At 41.1% G+C, this 21,257-nt stretch overlaps 1 protein-coding gene across 4 annotated transcripts in view; it reads left to right on the forward strand.

Moving 5' to 3' along the window:
- The window catches only part of Dop2r (dopamine D2-like receptor), a 274,395-nt gene that overhangs the window by 236,382 nt on the left and 16,756 nt on the right, over positions 1 to 21,257 (forward strand). For all 4 annotated transcript variants that reach the window (XM_076427823.1, XM_076427822.1, XM_076427824.1 and 1 more), the window contains exons 3-4: positions 16,371 to 16,480; positions 18,323 to 18,575. In XM_076427823.1, coding sequence (XP_076283938.1) covers positions 16,371 to 16,480; positions 18,323 to 18,575 — 363 coding nt within the window. The remainder of the gene's footprint in view (positions 1 to 16,370; positions 16,481 to 18,322; positions 18,576 to 21,257) is intronic.

Genomic DNA, 21,257 nt, shown 5'->3' on the forward strand with positions numbered 1-21,257 from the left:
ATGTAAACCACTGGGCAAGTAATTTCTCCGGGGATAAGCGATGCGACGCGGAGAGCAAGTACGTCTATCAGCTGAGCCATCGGTCCCCGCGATTATGCTCCCTCGATCCATCTCTGGTTCCCTTCATTTCCGGCGGGGGGAAGCGAGACCACTTTTCTTGCTCGAGTAAAATCCCGCGACGAATGAATTATCCGGGACGATTGAGTCCAGGAGCCACGAGGAAGGAACGTTCCTCGGTCTTCTTGCACACAGCGGACGCGAGAACGTATTGGTCCGTTTTTTAACTCTGTCTTATTGGTCTCATTCAATTCTTTATCGTATATCATTCAATAGATTTATCGGATTTTCTGCCCCTAGTAATTTTTCCTCGTGTTTTCCACGCGTTGAAAAACTTTTCTCCCATGTTTTACCATTATCTTGTTATTTTTCTAGACACTTTTAAATTTCGTTGGATGACGTCGGACGCACTCAGCCATTGTGTAACCTTGATATGACCTTGGGTTGGAAATTTTACGAGTCGGTGATCATGCCTCGCAGTAACCGTACGGTTCAAAGAGCATTTGTTTCACGCCTAAATAAATGTATTAGTTTAGTGCACAATATTTTGTGCACGCGTCGAGATAAGTCATGCGACTAAGGTGCTTATTCTGTTACTAAAGTTCATTCTTCGGCAGCTTCCACTTCACTCATTTACATGGGAACTGTTCAAGATCAATCTAGACCGCGGTCGCCCTCGAAAGTCCTATTTTTACGTTTATGAGGCGAGATTTGCATTGTTCGGCAGCATGCAGCTGTTGCAGCTTTATGAAAATTGCTACGTGTGAAGAATAATGCAAATTACGCCTCGTAAACGTAAAAATAGGACTTTCGAAGGTAATTACGGCAAGTAGATTGATCTTTTTCGCATTATCGCAATCCTGGAAGCAAGTCTAACCCCTTAACGAAACCTGTAGCAGCCTTGCAAAAGCGTTTAAAAATGCTGCAACCCGAGAAATGAGTATAATCTTGTACACAGTTGTATTTGGCACCATTATCCAATAGTGTTGTATAAAGCTCGAGTCTTCGAAGCTTCAGAGCTCAGTCTTAAAGACTAAGTTTCTATAGAAGAAGATTTAGAAGAAGTCTTTAAGACTGAGCTCTGGAGCTTCGAAGACTCGAGCTTTATACAACACTATTATCCAATGGCAAATGTTATTGCATCGGCGATCAGATCGAACGGGATCCAACAGAAATACAGGGTGTCCCAAAATTCCTTCAACAGCCGGAAATGGGAGGTTCCTGAGATCATTTGAAGCAACATTTTCCTTTGCAAAAATGTTATCCGCGGCTTTGTTTAGGAGTTATTAACGAAAAACACGGACCAATCAGAGCGCGACCTATCGCGAGTTAGCACAGTCGGCCAATAGACAGTTGGCGCGTCGGGCCAACTGTGCTAACTCTCGTCTAGGTTGCGCTCTGATTGGTCCGTGTTTTTCGTTAATAACTCCTAAACAAAGTCGCGGATAACATTTTAGCAAAGGAAAATGTTGCTTCAAATGATCTCAGGATCCTCCCATTTCCGGCTGTTGAAGGAATTTTGGGACACCCTGTATAACGCCGCACCGCGGTAATTGTTTGAATGTTCCGACGATTCTTGACCCGTCCAGTGCAACAGTGCGATTTAACGAATGCACATATGCATGCGTCACGTTTCGAAAAGCTTTGTTTTACCGCGTGGCGTCCCTCTTTGCACTAGATGCAAATCCAGTTGTATATAGTTTCTTCAGGGTCGTTTTTATAGGAAATCGCGGTGAATAGACAGGTGGAACAACGGACACGCGTTATCACTGACTCCCACAACACGGGAGAACCTGCTCCCGTTGTTTCCAGTTACAAAATGAAATTCTTATTTCTCATTCATCCCCTGTCGATTCGTTCTCCGGCTTCCGCGGAACGGAGCCAGGATCTAATCGAGTTTCGCCAACAAAGAATTATTACACTTCGTTTATATTTCAAAGCATCATTAGAGAAGTACAATACCATGAGCAAACTTTATCTGCTGCTTCTCCTGGGCTCTACGTCTCCCGGCCAATGCAACGAGTCTCGCGCAAAGACCGATCGGATTTCCTTCGCTGTGCTACCTCGCTGCGAAACATACCATCTATTACGTCGTTCGGGAAGTCATTTCGTTTTCTCACGCGAAAATGAAAGCCGATGTTTTACCGTTTAGAATAAGTTTCGTCACGTTTTGCTCTATGATCTTTAGCGATTTTCCAGGTTTGACTTAGACAGGGGAGATGTCTAAAGAATGTCCAAAAACATTCATAATTGGATATTGTTCAATTTCCAGTTGATTTATAACATGATCAAAAATTGATCCTTTCAGACCGATTGTCCGAAAAGTTACTACAATCGACGTTCTTCGGTTTCAGCGGATCTTTATGCAAAATAAACATTTTTTCTGCTTGAATTGCAACAAACTGGAGTGAAACAGATATCTATTTTTTTTTTCTTAATATGCTTAACGGGTTCAAACTAGTAAAACAGTGTTTTTAAATTCTTCGAATGTTTTTACTGTTTTAAATTACACCTACTCGTTTTTGTCATAAACGCATGAAGATGCGCTGTATAGTAATCACGTGCAGTAAACTGTCTGTTCATAAAGACTGCATTTTTCATGTGACAGTAAACTTACATATACAAACGTTGTTCAAAAAGTCCGTACACTTACTGACACAAGAGATACATAAATCTATACATCTCTTCTACGTCTTACAACTTTCGTCTGGCACAATTTTTCGTATCACTTATTCCGATGACATCCTGTAGATTCTTCACGGCGAATCAAATTGTATCCGCTAACGGGGCAGCCATAAATTCGCGATCGCGAGGTCGGCTGGATAGCGAGCCGGAAGCCGGGGTCCGTGCTCGACTGTATTTTCCATCGATGTGTCGGCTACGTTGGGTATCATGTCGGCCGCTTAAACGGGTAACAGCGTCCCTATTAATTCTCGTATCGAGCGGCTGAAGTACTCGAGAGCGATTCACCCATCGTAATTCAATGACACGCGCGCGCCGGGGGAATCGGGGCCAGCACGGGATGTGCCACCTACCCACGAAGCCACCGTTGGTAAAATTGATTTCGAATTGATATAATCACCAAAGTTAAGCTGACAGAGGGGCAGGAGCTTGGGCCGAGATAGATGCGTTGATAGACAGCCCGATGGAAGAACGATCGCCGAGCAAGGATTGCCGGTTGTAGACGAAGGAGATGGATTGATGGAGCTTGCTGAGGGACGCTCGACAGAGAAAGATATGCTTTTGCACGCGAAGTTAAACGCGAGAACCGATAAGGAGGTGCGAGAACCTGGAACCACTTCGAGCCTGAATCGTCAGATAGAGATTGCGGAACAGAGTCGAGTGGAGTGGCGGAAGCTGCCGAGAGATCCAAGAGAACCGAGAGAGAACGCCGCGAGCGAAGTGGAGATGGAAACGAACAGCGAATCTCTAGATCACCGACAGTGCCAGATTAAGGGGGTCGACTCCCGTTTCCAGGATTGCAAGGGTGCGGGATACGCCTTCTTCTTTCTCGGTAATGCAAAAATGGGGTTTTTCAATCATTAAAAGCGCTAGATAAAAGATCAATCTAGGCCGCAATCGCCTTAAAAAATCCTATGTTTACGTTTACGAGACGTTATTTACATTATTCGGAAGCATAAAGCTGCGCACGTAGCTATTTTCATAAAGCTGCGACAGCTACATAGTTAAAAATAGCGAAAAATAGGACTTTTGAAGGCGGTTGTGGCCAAGATATGTCTTGTATCTAGCGCTTTTGACTACTGAAAACCCCATCTTTGCAACCAATCCTAGAAACGAGTCTACTCCCTAAAGGAGAGCGCCTTTGCAATAGTAATCTACGGCTTTTACCGAGGCATCTGGTATCTCCAGGGTTTTATCAAATATAATTAATTAAATCAGGTTGTAAGTTTATAAAAAGTTGAAGGTGACCTTGATAAATCTGGGGAAAAAATGGTTGATAAACAATTTGGTATAGTCAGACTATATCCTTCGACCATGCTATCCTAGCTAAAAAAATTCCAATCGAACTTCTAGCAGCAGAATAATCCAAACTGATCGCGCTTCGTGGTTCACCCTGTATACATTTATGCAAAATAAAAATTGTCTACCGCAATTACTACAGACTTGAGTGAAATAGAAATTTAGTTTCGTTCTTCGTACGTTTAACAAGCTGGAAATAACATTACAGCTACTCATTTTTGTCATAAATGCATAAAATCCGCCGTCTAATCATGAGATACCTAGGTACCCTATTAGTATTTGTTTGTTAACTCGCAAGTAACAGCTCTACCATACATATCCGGTCTCTCCCGTTCGGTTTCCGTTATTTTGACTTCGCATCGGTTCGGCGAAATATTAAATAGTTTCGGGGGTTGAACGATGACAGGATTTCAATGAAATTTAATAGCAGCATCGTTGATCTCTCGAACTCTCGATATCCGCGGCTCGACAATGTAGAGCGTGTTGCCGTGTCCTTGATGTCCCCTGCCACCTGCACCGTGTTCGCCACCGACAGATCTGCATTATGTACGACCGTCGAGTAGATTATACTACGGAGTGCATTAAAGGGAGCACGGGCTGAGATGCAAGTTGTACCGAGTGGCAATTCACTTTTGCTCGCGGGCCAGCGAAGTTTCGGAGGAACCTCCCTGGGACGCCGGTTTTGGTATTCCGGGCTGCATATCGATTCGGTCGAATTAATGGAATCGTCGAAATACCCGAGACAATTACTAATTAATCTCCTGGTATTGATATTCGACTGAAATAACGCTGCCATGTCCTAGACATGCCGGCTATCGGCGACGCTCCCTATTGTCCACTGTGACGGTCGCTATCTATTATTCTCTTCCCCGACGAACTATGGCAACCGTGAGATATGCCCGGAAGATCCAACTGGTCTTTGTAGTTTACACTCCCGCGTCCATAAATCACCGGACGCTTACTTATCTCCAACAAAATGGTAATTAAAGAATTCAAGCTTCCAGCTAGACTGTATTGTTTTATTTTGATTACATTAAAACATAAATATATGTATATATTTACTATTTGAATAGATGTCGGAAAATAGAAATTGCGAAATTGTGGGATGGTTCTGGACAGCTCTAGAAGCCAAATTGGAAAACAAATGCCCCACTTAAATAATAATTAGACGGCGGATTTTATGCATTTATGGCAAAAATGAGTAGGTGTAGTTTACAACAGTAAGACCATTAGAAAAGTTTAAAAACACTGTTGTATTATTTTCAACCTATTAAACGTATTAGGAAAGAAAATAGAAAATTCTGTGTCGTTCCAGTTTGTTGCAATTCTGGCAGAAAATTTGTACTTTGCATAAAGATCCGCTGTCTAATAATAATGAAAATTTAGAAAATGTCTAACAACAGCGCAGACATTCACGCTCACACTGGTTACACACCATGCGTGGAAACTAAGGATTGAATCTCTTAAGTTGGTCCCGTATTTGTAAATGGTTTAAAAAGTTTGGATGGTATCTCGTCGGCAATAAAGTTAGGCGTAACAGGAAACGAAATTCCGCTTAATGGAAAGCAGCGGGCGAGCTTAGAGGCATGCGTCTAGGAGTTAGCAGGCTAGCTAATACTCGCCACGGGATATTCATAAAGTAAATATTATCGGACACGGTCGTAACGCGACAAAGTTTTGGTAGTCTTGTTCCGCTCTGGTCCTGAATTATCGACACGCACTTGTATGGACGTGATCCATAATTCAGCGGAACAGCAACTAGAGAGCGGAAGCGGGTCCGCAGGAGCAGCGAGAAGGATTGATAGCGACGTTGTTCCTTGACTGCTTCCCTTAACATCAGCCGGGCAAGGTCGTTGGAATAATTTAAGGTCGACTTGTCCCGGTCTCCCTCCGCTTCTAATTATAGCTCTCGATACACACCGGCTATAAATGTCTCGATTATGCATATATGTATCTCCAAAGAGGCTCACATCAACAGGAAGTGTCGCTTTACCTTGGCCTTTCCCCGGCTCCCTTCGGGATATCGTTATCCAATGGTACTTCCAATTTCGGTCAAAGGTACTGCTCTGACACCATTAGCCGATGGCCTCTACGGTGCCGCTAATTCGGATTTCGGTGACGTCTAAACGGTCAACATCCCATCGCGGAAATGGAATCATCGGAAATTGATATTATCGTTAGACTGCGCATTTTTAGGCATTTCTGGTTTGTAAAAATTTGCAAAAAAATGCTAGAGTACCAAATTCAACAGAGCTTGGTACGATTTTTATTTATTTTGGACCTACGAATGTTATTACTGGACTGCGGATTTTATGTATTTCTGACAAAAATGAGTAGACGTAATTCAAAACAATAAAAAGATTAAAAGATTTTAACAATGTCGATATACTATTTTGACCACATCAAGATTATTAATGACCAAAATAAATTTTTACTTAGCTCCTACAGATTACAATTGATGTGTTTAAATTTTATTTTGCATGGAAATTCGCAGTCTAGTTATTACTTATTACTAGACTGCGGATTTGATGCATTTATGACAAAAATGGGCACGTACAATTTAAAGCAGTGGACATGGTAAAAATATTTAAGGACATTAATGTATTCGTTTCGGCTGAATAGGATAATTAAAAGACGAATACAATTTTTATTTGGCTCCTGTGTCCTGCAATCAATGCGAACATTTTTATTTTGCATAAAGATCCGCAGTCCTCTTATTACCAATAAAAATAGGATCATATTTGGTACGGCTTTCTTAAAATTTGTCTACAAAACTTGAAGGTTTTTAGAAAGTTCGTAGGAAGATGTTGAAAAACATTGAAGTGTCGCGCTGTATTAGGAATTCGAGCTGTTTCAACGAAGTAAAAACCTGTTGTTCAAATTGTATATCTTAAAGTTTGATGCGAGTGATACAGGCGGATGATTTGTAACACCTCTTTCGCGGTGAAGAGGAGCAGCCATAATTTTCAGGATGATGGCGAAGCTGCTCAGGATATAGATTTATACAGAGTAACCCATTATTCTGGACGAGGCACTTAAAGCAAGCCACCTGAACTGTCACTTTGTTTTTTTTCGTGGGAGAAACAAATTGTTTAAGATGTTGCTGGTGGGGACACCTTCGAGACTCTTATTAGCATCCATTTAAAAAAATTGAGGCTCACCTTCATTTCCACAAAAAAATAGTGTAAACACAAAAACATTAAACACATAAAATTTTTCCTTTTATCCGGACACCTTATATGTGAGTTCTAACAAAGAGCAAACACACGTCGAGCCTAAATGATAAGGAAGGAGCGCTAACAGGTGCCACATCAACGTTTAATGTGTACATATACGGCGTAGGAGGAATTCCGCAGAATAATGCGGGGCTCGGTCGGCGCGCAATGTGTTAAGACCGGGCAGGAAGGATGCGTTGACCAATTGTCTGGCTAGAGGGTGGGTCAGCGCATTTGCAGGTGCTTTACGCGGCACGTGTTGCGAGCATAACCAGTAATATTAATAACGTCGCGTCGTCGGGAACAAATTGCAAGGAACGCGGGGTAACAACAAGATGCACGGTCCTAGCGAGGCGCGAAGGATGTCTGCCCTGCATCTTCCAGCCGGTGCCTTATTTTAGCCGTGCCCTCGTATCTGAATCCCTTCAGCCAGCTCCCCAGCAGCATCGGGTTAAATGAGCCATAACTCTGTTGCGCGTTGCTCGGTAACGCGTCTCCCTTGTCAAGAGGGGATTCACATCGACGCGCTTTCGAAATAGACGCTCGCTCGACGAGCTATTTCCTAACGCGCGAACTGCGCCGGATAATTGATCGTGAACAACGTACGAATAACAATGCGCGCGGTCTGTTTGCTGGATTTTTAATGGCAGAGATAGGAGCAAAAACGAACTAGAAAAGAAGCCAGTCGACCAACCATTGTCGCGTCATTGCCGTCGGTGGCTTCGGATTCGATAATCGAGGCTTGTATCGTTTTCAAACGCGCTCCAATTAACCAACGTTGGCTCGTTCGAGGAAATTCTGTTTGAATCCAATCGGGAGTCGATCAACACTGACGCCGTCAGGCGAACCGACCCTCCAAATTTGTCATCACGACCTATTAATCGATTGCCGAAGGTGTGCGCGGATTATTCCAGAAGTTGCACAACTCATTTTGCGACATCGATCCGGCCAGCGCTGATCGTTACGCGGGGATTGTTCCGTTCAATACTGCGGACCAACGACTAGGGATGGGATCAAGTTCAATATGTACTCACGAATCCGAGTCAAGTTCAATAACCATGTTTCAATTTCGTGGGTTTGGATTACTACTTAAAAGCAATAAAAGTTTCAATGATTGTACTTGAAAAGTATTCATTGTATACAAGTAGTTATCAAACCTCGGAATGAGGTTACACGTTTCGAAAAGTACTTCGATGTTGAAAGTAATCGAAACTTTCACAAGTAGTACTCGAATCTTGGACATCAGAACTGCATAGTAGGTTTTAAGCACTTTCTTTATTAAATTCGTAACTATTTCAGAATAATATTTCATTTACAATACTTGGTTTTATCCCATTTCTTTTTTTATCCATGATATTTCGTGCTTTTGAAAAAACTCTTTTTGAAGGTACAGAAGTGGCCATTACACAAAGATAGTCACGTGCAATTTTTGATAAAATGGGGTACTTGATTGAATTTTCACGCGAAAATAATAACGGATCTTCTTTGCGTTCTAAATATTGTGATTTTAGATCATTTTCCACTTCTAACACAGCAGACGATCAGATAGGTATCGTATTATTTGTAATTGCTATTTCATTGTCAAAGGATGACCAAATTGATAATTCGTTATTGCGCCGATTTTCGGACATCTGCGTCTGTGAACTATCACATGTTGTAGATGAATTATCATTGTTAACACATTACCGACCGGTGATTATTGCATAATTTTGAAATATCTACGATACATGGCTAAACACTTTCTAATGGAATTTTTAATAGCAACAGCAATTTTCATTGTGAACTAACAAGTCACCCTCAATAACGAAGTACGTATAGAGAGTTCGAATTCTATCAATCAAGGTTCGAACCTGTTTGCGAGGTATTTGATCCCATCCCTACCAACGACCCTTGTTTTAGGATCTGGTCATCTCATAATTTTCGAAAGTCCATAGTCTATGGCCAGAGACTTTTTGGTAAATCGTGCAATCGTAAACCAACACATGAATTGAATCTTCTTATATTATTAGTTCTGGTGTTAGCTATATTCGAAACAAAAAGAATCAACAAAGAAGAACAATTTACATTAGTGGATGTATAATGTATAAGCAGATACTTTGATAAACATTTTCTCTTATCGTTAAAAAACCACGAAGACACTTTTGGTTTGAGAATTTGTCAGGCAACTCCAGAGACCAGTGTAAATTTTTCCGAGATCCGGCCCCGGATGGCATCAGCAAAGTTTGATGTTGCCTAACGATGCTAGAACGAATTACCAGTCCTTGCGGAAGGTATTACAGCGTTCCAGCAACGTTGTAGTAATCTACGATTAGCAGCTTAACCATCGTCGGTCCCCGAAGCTGGAACATGTTGCAACGAATTTTGCATATTTCACTGTCGGAAGCAATAAGGATAACAGCGAGCGGACAACAGGGTTGTGCTCAAAGCAAACTGTAACTGGTGCGAGTCCCTCTTAAATTGCTTCGTCCTAAATATCTCATCGGCATTTTGGCCGGCGCTCAACTTCCGACAAAGACGCATTACAACGCTGCTTACCGGTGTCGGGATTTCTGTTTCGAAGTTTAGGCTGCAGCAATCTTGTAATTAACGGCGTGTCCTCATAAATCTGTGGGCTGGTACTCGTTCCACTCGGTTTCTACATGCTACCCGCAGAGTCACCAGATCAGGGGATTTCACTCGAATTCCGGGGGATACAGGTGCCCTCTCTCTCTCTGCCAGTAGAGTTTGTTTATGCATTTCCCAATTTTTGTAGAACAAATTTAAAGAAAGTGGAATGATAAAATCCTATTCTTAACGGGAACAGCCTATGTAGATCTGAAACAAATAAAAATTCTACAAAATTCCTTCGAATTTTATATTCTTGCCTTTTTCGAAAATTTTCATGAGCCATAAATGTATAATGATCCGCAGTCTACTGATTAGTATAGATGGGTTATAGGAGTATCGGAGTATTAACGGAGTATCTGGTGCTCACAAGTCACGTCACAAGATAATATTCTTATTTATTTATTGATGCCGTAAACCATTACAAAATAAATAAACACTTTACAAAAAATAATGAAGTATATAACATACTATAAAGTGAAATTAATATAAACGGTAGACGCTAAGTCCTAATCTTACATTTTACGTCACAAGATAATTCAAAATAGTGGATAGCGATATAAAACGCAAGGTATGTCGGCAGTATTTCCTCCTCGAAACCGTGGAACTTCTATATTAAACATTTTTCCCAAAACTGCGTTGTTTTTTCGAGATATTAACACGTAAAGTTTCCAAACATCCAATTGTCTTACAATTGTCTTGATCCTAACGGCGGATCGGAAGACGAAACAAGATGAAAAAAAATTCTATCGAGAATGTTCGCACTTTATTGTTGCCGGCCGTCGTATATCTGCACTACAAGGTTATTTTTAGAGTTTCGGGTGACGGCGTTTCCAACATTTAATGACATCTCTGGAAGGACCGAGAGAAAATGGCGAGAGCAATCCGTGGTACAAAAAGAGATATCGCGGTGCCTGATCGAACACAGCCAACGACAAACGCGAAACGTCTCATGAGTCTCTATGAAATGGCGTTTCTTTTGTCGGAGGGATCGCGTCTTCTTCTTCTTCTCCTCGGCGAGCTCGAATTCATTGCTTTACTGTAGCACGACGAGGAACCGAGGATCTGTATCATTAGGAGGGCAACTCGTCAGAAACTGCCGTAACGTTTTAATAATGGCAGCTGGCTGGCAAGTTACAACGATACGCGACAATAATCGCTCAAGTTCTGTTTCGACGCTAACAGACTAATTAGAAACTTCCTGGTAATTGCTCCTACCATTTGCTTCCATAAACGTATCGCGTCTTCAAAGGTACTCGCAGTCATCGATTTTAAAGGATGCGCAGCTTGGTATTTGATCCGGGAAGTCGTGAAAAAGAGGATATAGAATAGCGTTTCACCTTGGAGCGTGACGGATGGGACTTATTTACTGCCCAGCAAAGAGTCAGCGACGCACACCTGTCTGTTTCTCGCTCGCTCGGCTAAACTCGGCTCCCCCGAGTTCTTCGAATAGCGTTTCACCTCGGAGCGTGACGGATCAGACGCATTCACTGTCCAGCAAATGTGAACGCGGTACACCTACAGAAGTTTCCACTTCAAAAATATTTTATATGTTTTGTAATACGTAATTCACACAGCCTGGGGCGGTCGATTGAACAATCTTCTTAATAGACGGTGTCGGAGACAGCTTCCACAATACAATGACGCATACTTCATACTTTTCTTTTTATTATCCGCGGACACGATGTGTCAACGTGTTGACGACGCGACGGACAAACGTTCCATTTGCAAGGGCACTTCGCCGGAGGATATCCCGTGTAACTAGTAATTCGTTCAATCGGGACCGGTATCGATTACGTTCCGCAATATGCACGGCGATTACTAGCACAGCGCATTAGCGAATAGTATTAAGTTGCGTTATCCACGGCTCAACTATCGGCAGGTATCGATCGTTCGCGCCCGCACAGCTATTTCGCGTGGCGGGCTATGTAACACGGCCGGTCTATCGGTACTTTATGACGTCGTAACGTTGCCAAAATATACGACGTGTGCACGATACAATGTTGCTCGCTCTGCCATTTAACATACGGTCCGCGTGATACGGGCCGCGGCACGAATGTGACGAGAATACAAGGTGTCCCATTTCTAGCGATCCCCTCGAACGTCTCGGAAATTATTAGACTGATCGAAAAATCCTCCAAACAAAAGCTCCACGGTTTCGAAGAGGATATAACTCTGTAGTTTTTCAAGTGAAAACTTCTTGAGAACGAGTCTGATCCGTCACGCTCCGAGGTGAAACGCTATTCGGGTAAATTCGGGGGAGTCGAATTTATATTACCATTTATTTTATTTTATTTTAATGGATTCTTGTACTTTTTAGTATGCCGACCGATGTAGTTTATTATTTCCCACAGAAAATGGTTAACCTTTTTACGAGGAGGTTGGAGAGTAAGAATTTGAGGTAGGGGTAATATGAAATAGTTGGTAGTGTGGGAAAACAGGTACACTGGTAGTCGCGACGCGACAGCGGAACTGGTTTAGGAGACAATTAAATTCTTCAAATCGCTTCTCCACGATCGCTTGAAATGGTACACCCTGTACAAACGCCGCGCCGCAACGGGCGGTGCTTCTCCTTTCTGGGAAAAAAGGAAAACAGCCTGACAGTCAGATAGGGCGTCCCCGAAAAATGAGAGCAGTATCGCGAGATCCACAATTCCGGACAGAAATGGCTCGGTGCGAAATGTAACCGTACTGTGTTTCACCTTATAGAAAACTCGAAACTTTTGTCACTCGGCCACGCACGTTTCCGGCCACTTCGTTATTGATGGGACGAATAAATTTCGCGCCAGCTCGTCTTGTTCCCCTTATTATTTACGACGAGCGTAAATACAGTCACCGGCCTGAACTGTAGCCTGATGTTACGCCACCTTGTTTACTCACGCAATGCATTGTTAAATATTGGACATTATTCCGACCTCGTTTCTCTGTAACACTGGGTTTACGGAGCACTAAAAAGTGACGTTTTTTACAAAGATATAACAAGAACACATCTATCCAAATTTTTAGCCATTTTCATTGTAATATGTACTGGGTGATTTTGGGAACTGGGACAATGATATATTTTGATTTGTGTGTGTTTCAAGAAATGTAGTCGTATAAACAGATTTCAGAAAAATTTGTTTAAACGATATTTTAAAAAATCATATTCTTCTGCAATATTTCTTATTCTCGGTTACCAGGGAGACAGTAACTAGGTTTACGGTGCAGTAAAAGTGACGTTGCTTTACAAAGATAACAAGAACACATCTATCCAAATTTTTAGTCATTTTTATTATAATATGTACTGGGTGATTCTGGGAACTGGGACAATGATCTATTTTGACTAATGTGTATTCAAGAAAAAAAGATTTCAGAGAAATTTGTTTAAACGATATTTAAAAAATTCACATTCTTCTGCAATATTCCTTATTCTCGGTTACCAGGGAGACAGTAACTAGGTTTACGGTGCAGTAAAAGTGACGTTGCTTTACAAAAATAAGAACACATTTATCCTTAGCCATTTTTATTATAATATGTACAGGGTGATTCTGGGAACTGGGACAATGATCTATTTTGACTTGTGTGTTTTCAAGAAATGTAGTCGTATAAAAGGATTTTAGAAAATTTTCTTTAAACGACATTTAAAAAATTCATATTCTTCTGCAACATTTCTTATTCTTGCTTACCAGGAAGACAATAATCAACTCAGGCCCGCAGTGTCTGCAGTTACAGAACTTTCACGGGTTCGAGTAGCGAGCGGGCCGATTGAAAGCGGAGTAGCTGCGGTTTCGGGGATGCTAGGCGTCGGCAAAGAAATCGGAGCTCGTCGGTGGACCGGTTGTTCAAACAGGAACAAGGGGATGGGCAGAGAAACGGGGGGGGCGAGGTTGTACGTGTTTAGTCTCGTGCAGGGTAGACGCATTTCAAACCTCAGCGGAATTTCGTACGCCGAGCACGGTTGTTCGGTATAAATCACGGGTTCGCTCGTCTCCCAGCCTTGCTCGCAAAGCGCAGGCCTTCGGGTTCGCGAATAAAGCGGCGGATGAAGATGCGGAGGATTCGAATGATGCGACGACGTGGGAGGGCGGCTGCCGGGGGAAAAGAAGAACCATGGCAGACGGAATGCAAAAGAGGAAAGAGATGAAGCCGGGCTCTTGATTCGGACGGCAGCTCTTTGATTCGTCGAGAAGCCCCTCGGAAGTGCCTTTTTCCACGGCGACAGCACTTCTCGAAAACACTCGGCTTGCGTTTCGGCCTGGCATTCATGCAAATAGGAGGGCCTGGAACACACTGGACGAAATCAAGAGAATCTAGAGGCTGAGAATGTGCTCTCGAAATATTTTCGTTTGAGTGTAGGTCGTCGTAGTTTTGGTTCATCGAGCATTTACCGGCCTGCATACTTTCACTGTTCCGTGCAGATATTGAAAATACTACCTAGATGTTCAAATTCTGAGAGTGTATTCATTGATGCACTGTATAAGATTGGTAGTACGATTATATTCTTTAGTGATATTATATATAAGTTGTGGTTTAAAACGTTGGCAGTAAAACGTACACCCGCAGTAATTAGTACATTTACCCTAAATGTTCAAGTTGTATACAATTGGTAGTATGATCTTGTTGTTTAGTAATGTTATGTACAAGTTGGTCTGGGTTAAGCAATAAATACAAATAAACTGTTAACTGCTAAACTGTTTGACATTTATATCTCCGTGTCACGTGCCATGTAAATACACGAATATTCGTGAAATAAAAATACACGGCTAAGTACCCGTGTATTTAATATTATTCAGGCCAAGGTTCGTTTATTATACGTGTACACGTGTATTTACGTACACGTGAAATAGAGACTCCTTATAATAATCAATGTTTTACAATTTTGTAATTACGACGCAATATCGGTCCGCTCAAATATTGGCTCCATCGTTTTCCCTGTGGACGCCAGCCAATTATCATTTATTATTTCTAATTATCAAAATTTCATTCGTCGGAATAATAGCGACACGAACAATTTAGAATAAATAATTCCTCTGCGTTATATACAGGGTGGGGCGCCACATTTTGCCAGCTCAAATATCTTTGTTGTTTTTAAAGATACGTCAAATGTCTGAAGGACAAAGTTGAATGGTAAAACGGGGCTTATACGATACCAAAAAAATGTTTGTTTTTATGTAATTTTTTCTAGAGATATGAAGGTGACCTTCATTTTTTTAAATGGAATGAGGTATTTTTTAATACATCAATCGATGCAGCTGGACATTCGTTATAAAATAGTACTATGTATGTCTATGTATGTCGAAAAATTAGTAGTTCAGGAGATATTTCAATTTAAATAACTCTAAAATACTATTACTGTCGTGTGCTAAGATGTTACACAAGTAAGTAAACACTAACGTCTTAGTAGAATCTCTAGAAAAAATTACATAAAAACAAACATTTTTTTGGTATCGTATAAGCCCCGTTGTACCATTCAACTTTGTCCTTCAGACATTTGACGTATCTTTAAAAACAACAAAGATATTTGAGCTGGCAAAATGTGGCGCCCCACCCTGTATAATTCCTACAATAAATTGATTGGCGTTAAATTGAGGGAAAGCATGGCGTTCGTAGGCAACCAAGAAAGAAACCCTTTCAACCAACACAAATAAATAACAGTGAGAACCACGGCAACGACGACCATTTTATTTGCCTCTATTTTATACCGAATATATTTTTTGGAAGAGGAGTCAGAGCTCGATCGCAGTAGTTGTCCACCGCATTCCAATCACTCCTGACTCGTAGAATCCCCGTCCTCGAAACGGAGTGAGCAATCACCGTGATGGACGGCGTGTTGTTTTCTTTTTCTTCTTTCGAAAAATTCGGCCCGCAACAAGGTAATCAATTAGCGTGGTTTAGTGCGGTCTTGCTGTCCATGCAGAACCGAATTAGTCTATATCTCCTGTAGAAAGAAAGAGGGTGGACCAGCAAAGGTGGTCGAGTCGGATAAATTGCAGCGTCGCCTTCTAATCAGTTCATTCGGTTAAAGCGGAAGCGCATTATGGTACTCGTAGGCCCTGGGCACTCGCCTAATGCCCACATATTAATTCTCTCTGGCATCCCGTATTCGTCAGCTGTCCCGAGGTCTTTTTTATAAGAATCCTTGCAGGTAAAAAAGACGAGGAACTTTTTTCCTAACCTTAGCTAAACGAATCATTTGAAATTGGCGTATTAGTCTGATTTTAGAATGTCGACGTTATGAAGCCTTTCCATCGAGAAATATAACTTTTAAAAGAAATGTCACTTTTAAAGAATTTTCATTTCAATGTTCGTCGATATGATGGTCCAGTGTGCTTTTTACATGAGCGGAGAAATAAACGCATTGAAGATGCGAAAAAATTGTAAATGGAAAACGTGAATGATCATGAAAATTCAATTTTCAATGGACCACGATTGAGATACTTGTAACTCGTTGATAGAATATGTTTATCACAATGGCCTAGACCAATAAGATTTTGTTTAAAAAGGTTCCTGACCATTTGTTCGTTGATTTTCCAGGTGAACGGAGCGTGGACTCTGCCCGCGTTTGTCTGCGACTTTTACATCGCTATGGACGTCACCTGCAGCACCAGTTCCATCTTCAACCTCGTAGCAATTTCGATAGACAGGTGAGCCCTTCAACACGACGTCCCCTCTGTTCAAAAATCCATTGTTCGTACAGTTTAGAATGTTTTTTTGCTCGGAAATTTTCCTTTGCCTCCAACAACGAATGAAAGGGGAAAAAACCAGAACAGTCCTGATCCACTTACGAGCATGTCGAACAGAGATACAGTCGTATCGGTTTGGTACTACGTTCGCAAAGATCTTGTAGCCGAGGGCCGTCTGGAAAAAGAGGGAAAAGTCGAAAACTGGAGGGAAAACGGGGTGGCTGATTTAACCGGTTTACGTGACACGAATAACAGAAACGGGTTTAGGTTGCTCCTTCGAGCGACGAAATGAGCTAGTTGAAAGCTGCGGACGCGATTTCTGTAAATCAAATTTTTCCTACGAAAGACGCCTCGAACCGAAAATAAGTCCTGGCGATTCTCCCTCTCCCGTTGCACGCGAAGAAGTACAACCGTCTAACCAGATAAAAGTTGCACCTCTATCGATATTATTTTAAATCGGAATTATAAATTCCGATCGGTATAGAAGATGGTAAATGAAACTGGCGATCACCAGAATTTGGATCGAGGATGACTACAGTTCTCGACAAAATAATAAGACACCTAGCATATTCTTAAATTTCTTGTATTTAAAGGCGGAAAGTGTAAAAAAAAAATTAATATTCTGGAATGGCCCGCTCGTTCTCCCGATTAAAATATTATAGAAAATGTGTGGGGAGATTTGTCAAGGCGATTCTACGCGAATGGGAGACAATATAAAGACGTAAATGAACTGAAAGGATCGACACATTTAGAACAAAAACGAATCAAAACGTTATATAAAACTATCCGAAAGCGATCACTATAGACGTAATTCAATTCAAGGGTGGCATCACAAAATATTCATTTTGTATTTTTATTTGCTTAATCAAACATTTTTCTGTTAGTATCTTATACTTCTGTCGAATTAATGTCAGACCGTGTTTACATATCTTTCTCTAATTTAGCTATGGTATGCGACACAATCCTAATATTTTACATGTTTACTTTGGAAATAGTATGTAATATACAGGATACAACGGGGTGAACATTTTCTACCTTTAAATAATAAGAAACTTAAAAATATGCTAGCTGTCTTATTGTTTTGTCGAGGACTGTAATACCTCACTTTCGCGAATAAGTATGTTAAAATATGCACGACTCGATGCAGAAAGATGGACGCGGTCTATTAAGGACACTAGCTCCGCGCCCTTAAAGTTTAAGGCTTAAATCCACGGATTCCAAACGGTATTATACGTATTCGAGAAATCCCCGGAGCAAGCGTTAATTTAGCGATTTAATTAATCAGAGCTTCTTTCTTCGACCTCACTCCCCCCGGTGAGACTAATCCCTGCCCGCCTCGATTTTTCTCGCTCTTTTACTTTTTCCAAAGCGCTGCCATGAATATTCCCCTCGGTCGTGAACGGGGGGCAACGTATTAACGGAAGCGGCAGACAGTAGTTTCGCATCTTAGACAAGAAACGGATGATATTTTACATTTTTATTCGGAAAAAATGGCTCGCGAGATATACCGCGACATTTGTTAGCTCAGATGCGTAGCCAACTTTTTTCCGCGAACAAGTTTATAACGGTAATTCTGAAGTGACGTTACGAACAGCGTCACGCGGTGTTTGATATTAACGAGAAGTCGCACAAAATAGAAATAGATTACTAACCAGTAAGTTTTCCGTTTAAGCGAAGCGAAATCGTTAGCAGCGCGTATTTAACTTTCTAAAGTTGACACTCGTTGAAATCAAGAAATTTAAGCGTAAAAGTTAGTTCGCGTCGATCAAACTGGACACTGTACGAAATGAATTTGAATTGCAGATATATAGCGGTGACCCAGCCGATAAAGTACGCCAAGCACAAGAACAATAGAAGAGTGTGGTTGACGATACTGTTGGTTTGGGCGATATCGGCCGCGATCGGCAGCCCGATTGTTCTCGGCTTGAACAACACACCTGACCGGGTACCGGACCAATGCCTCTTCTATAATGCAGACTTTATCATCTACTCGAGCCTATCTAGTTTCTACATTCCCTGCATCATCATGGTGTTTCTCTACTATAACATATTCAAGGTGAGCATCCTCAGCGTACTCTACGTTTACTTAACTCTTCTGTACGTACTTTCAGGGATCAGGTACAGCATTTTCTCCACAGCGTCGCGTTTCGGTGATCCCCTTAACACCGTTCAAAGCAACATATAATTTATTTTTTCTTTCCTCTCATTGGTTGGACACTTGCTGTTCGTTCTAATTTTTTGAAAAGATTCCAATGAATATATTTCAAAAGAATACTTCATGCATCTTGTACCTGTCAATTTCAAATAAAATATTTCTATTAAACAAAAATATTTGAATCAATATTTTCAATACTTTCAGCACGAAGTATACAGATTACGATCATGCAAGTAGAATAGACTAGTCTAGGTCAGACGTGTGAAGCAGGTTGACCTATAGCCAGACGTGTCATCAGGCAAATGTACTAGGGAGAATTTTCGGTCAGACAAGTGGTACGAGGGTGGACTATATTGGGTTAGGTGAGTCGAATAAGGACAATCTATAATCAGACCAGGTAGTCTGTGGTCGAACAAGTGGAACGAGGCTGTCTTTGGTCGAACAAGTGAAGTAGGGATGTCCTGTGGTCAGACAAGTGGAATAGGAGAGATGTATGACCGGACCAGTAGAATAGGATCGACCTGAGAGGGTAATTACTCGTGTTACAACAATCTTTGACACATTGTGAGTTCCTATTAAAGATAACAGTTTTCAAAAACTCCCTTAATCAAATGATTTAAAAACAGATGAACATTAAATGAATATCATTCATTCTATAAATCGAAATATATAAGATTCCATTCTTCTCTCGTGGAGGTTAAGTTAATTAATGATTGAGCTTCATTGATGGTTAAGATAATTAATGATTGACCTTCACTGATGGTTAAGTTAATTAATGATTGACCTCCACTGATGGTTAAGTTAATTAATGATTGACTTTCACTGATGGTTAAGTTAATTAATGATTGACCTTCATTGATGGTTAAGTTAATTAATGATTGACCTTCACTGATGGTTAAGTTAATTAAAGATTGACCTTCACTGATGGTTAAGTTAATTAATTATTGACCTTCACTTATGGTTAAGTTAATTAATGATTGACCTTCACTGATGGTTAAGTTAATTACTGATTGACCTTCACTGATTGTTAAGTTGACCTTCACTGATGGTTAAGTTAATTAATGAGGACAACAGAATTCTGAATGGAAGGAATGAATAACAACATGCATATTTAGAAAATGCTGTTCCCCGTGACGAGTCCGACACATTATTACAGGACAAGGGATAAAAACAAATTATTAGACTGCGGATGTTTGTGCATTTATGGCTTACGAAAAAATGCTATAATCTAAAAAATTCGATAGAATTTAGTACGATTTTTAATTGTTTTAGATCTACAAAGGCTGTTCCCATTAAAAATAGGATTTTATTCGATTGAATTTTCCTAAAATTAGTCTATAAAAGTTGAAAATTGCATAAACATCCGCAGTCCAGTAATCATCATCGTACCGGAGGAAAATGTTGGAAAACGTGACGCTGTGGAGGAGATACAGCAGTAGGATAGTATGGAGGAAAACACAGTGGTTAAATAGTAAATGGGTCATGCTAGATGGTAGCTAAGGAAGGATGGTGCTAGTGACGAGCCAGCGTAGGGCAAACGCGAGTCGCCAGCCAATAAAACGAAAAAATTGTGAGAGCAGCGTCACCTTCGAGCCTGCCACAGTCCCTGATAATGCGTCTGTGGGGATGTAATGCCGTACACGAGGCGACGGAAACGAGAAAAACAGATTAGTGTTTGCAGCGTGAAGAGCTTGTGGCCTTGGATGCTCGTATGCACTCGGAAACAAAGCCGGAGCATTCTGGCACGGACCTGGTAATATTCCCGCCTGCCAAATTATGCGGGTGTAATTTTAACGCCAGATGGAACGAATACTCTGGCTACACTGCATTCTGCGATTACGTTGCGGTTCACCGTATATTCGTTCCTCGACAACCGGAATTCGCCGTTTTCACTCTTTGTGCCAGTTTCGTTTTGCCGAACGACTAAAAAACCGTTTAAACTTTAGAAAATCGTACGTGGTTCACTCTACAGATACGTGTTGCGGAGGAGGTGAACGGTCAAAGACTGGCGTAACGTAAAAATGTATTCTTCTTCCTTTTGTCGCCGTCAATCCTGTCTCTCTGTCGCCATTCGACGGAAAGCTATCGAATTAAAAGAGATTCTCTTTCGTGCGTCACGTGGTACTGAAAAACGCTGAAATCTGTGGCGAAAGTCCAATCAAATACTGTGGATAATTTATTGATAGCTTTCAGACTTGTAATTAGGGATGGGGTCAAGTACCTCGCAAACAGGTTCGGACTTTGATCCCTATTTATAATCATTCTGAAAATATTGCAGTTTAGAGATTATGATATTCTAAAGAATCTTTATGGATAATATTTAGGCGTTGTTCTGAAGGTATTGCAGTTTAAAATGATTTCGTAGAGCGAAGATTTCCGATAATATTGACACTGGTTTAATGAATACTAATTTTCAGTATTAGAAAATTGATAGTATATTAATGTATAAATTATGATCGAATAATATTTGCCAGCGATAGTATGTTAATAATTAACCTCAGAACTCGAGATATTCATTTCGACCAATGTTCTGGTGAATTTTGCCACAGTACAGCAGATTGACGTTTATTCCGCGGGAATGAT

The sequence above is a fragment of the Lasioglossum baleicum genome, chromosome 7 (genome assembly GCF_051020765.1).
Source record: "Lasioglossum baleicum chromosome 7, iyLasBale1, whole genome shotgun sequence".
Lineage (NCBI taxonomy): Eukaryota > Metazoa > Arthropoda > Insecta > Hymenoptera > Halictidae > Lasioglossum > Lasioglossum baleicum.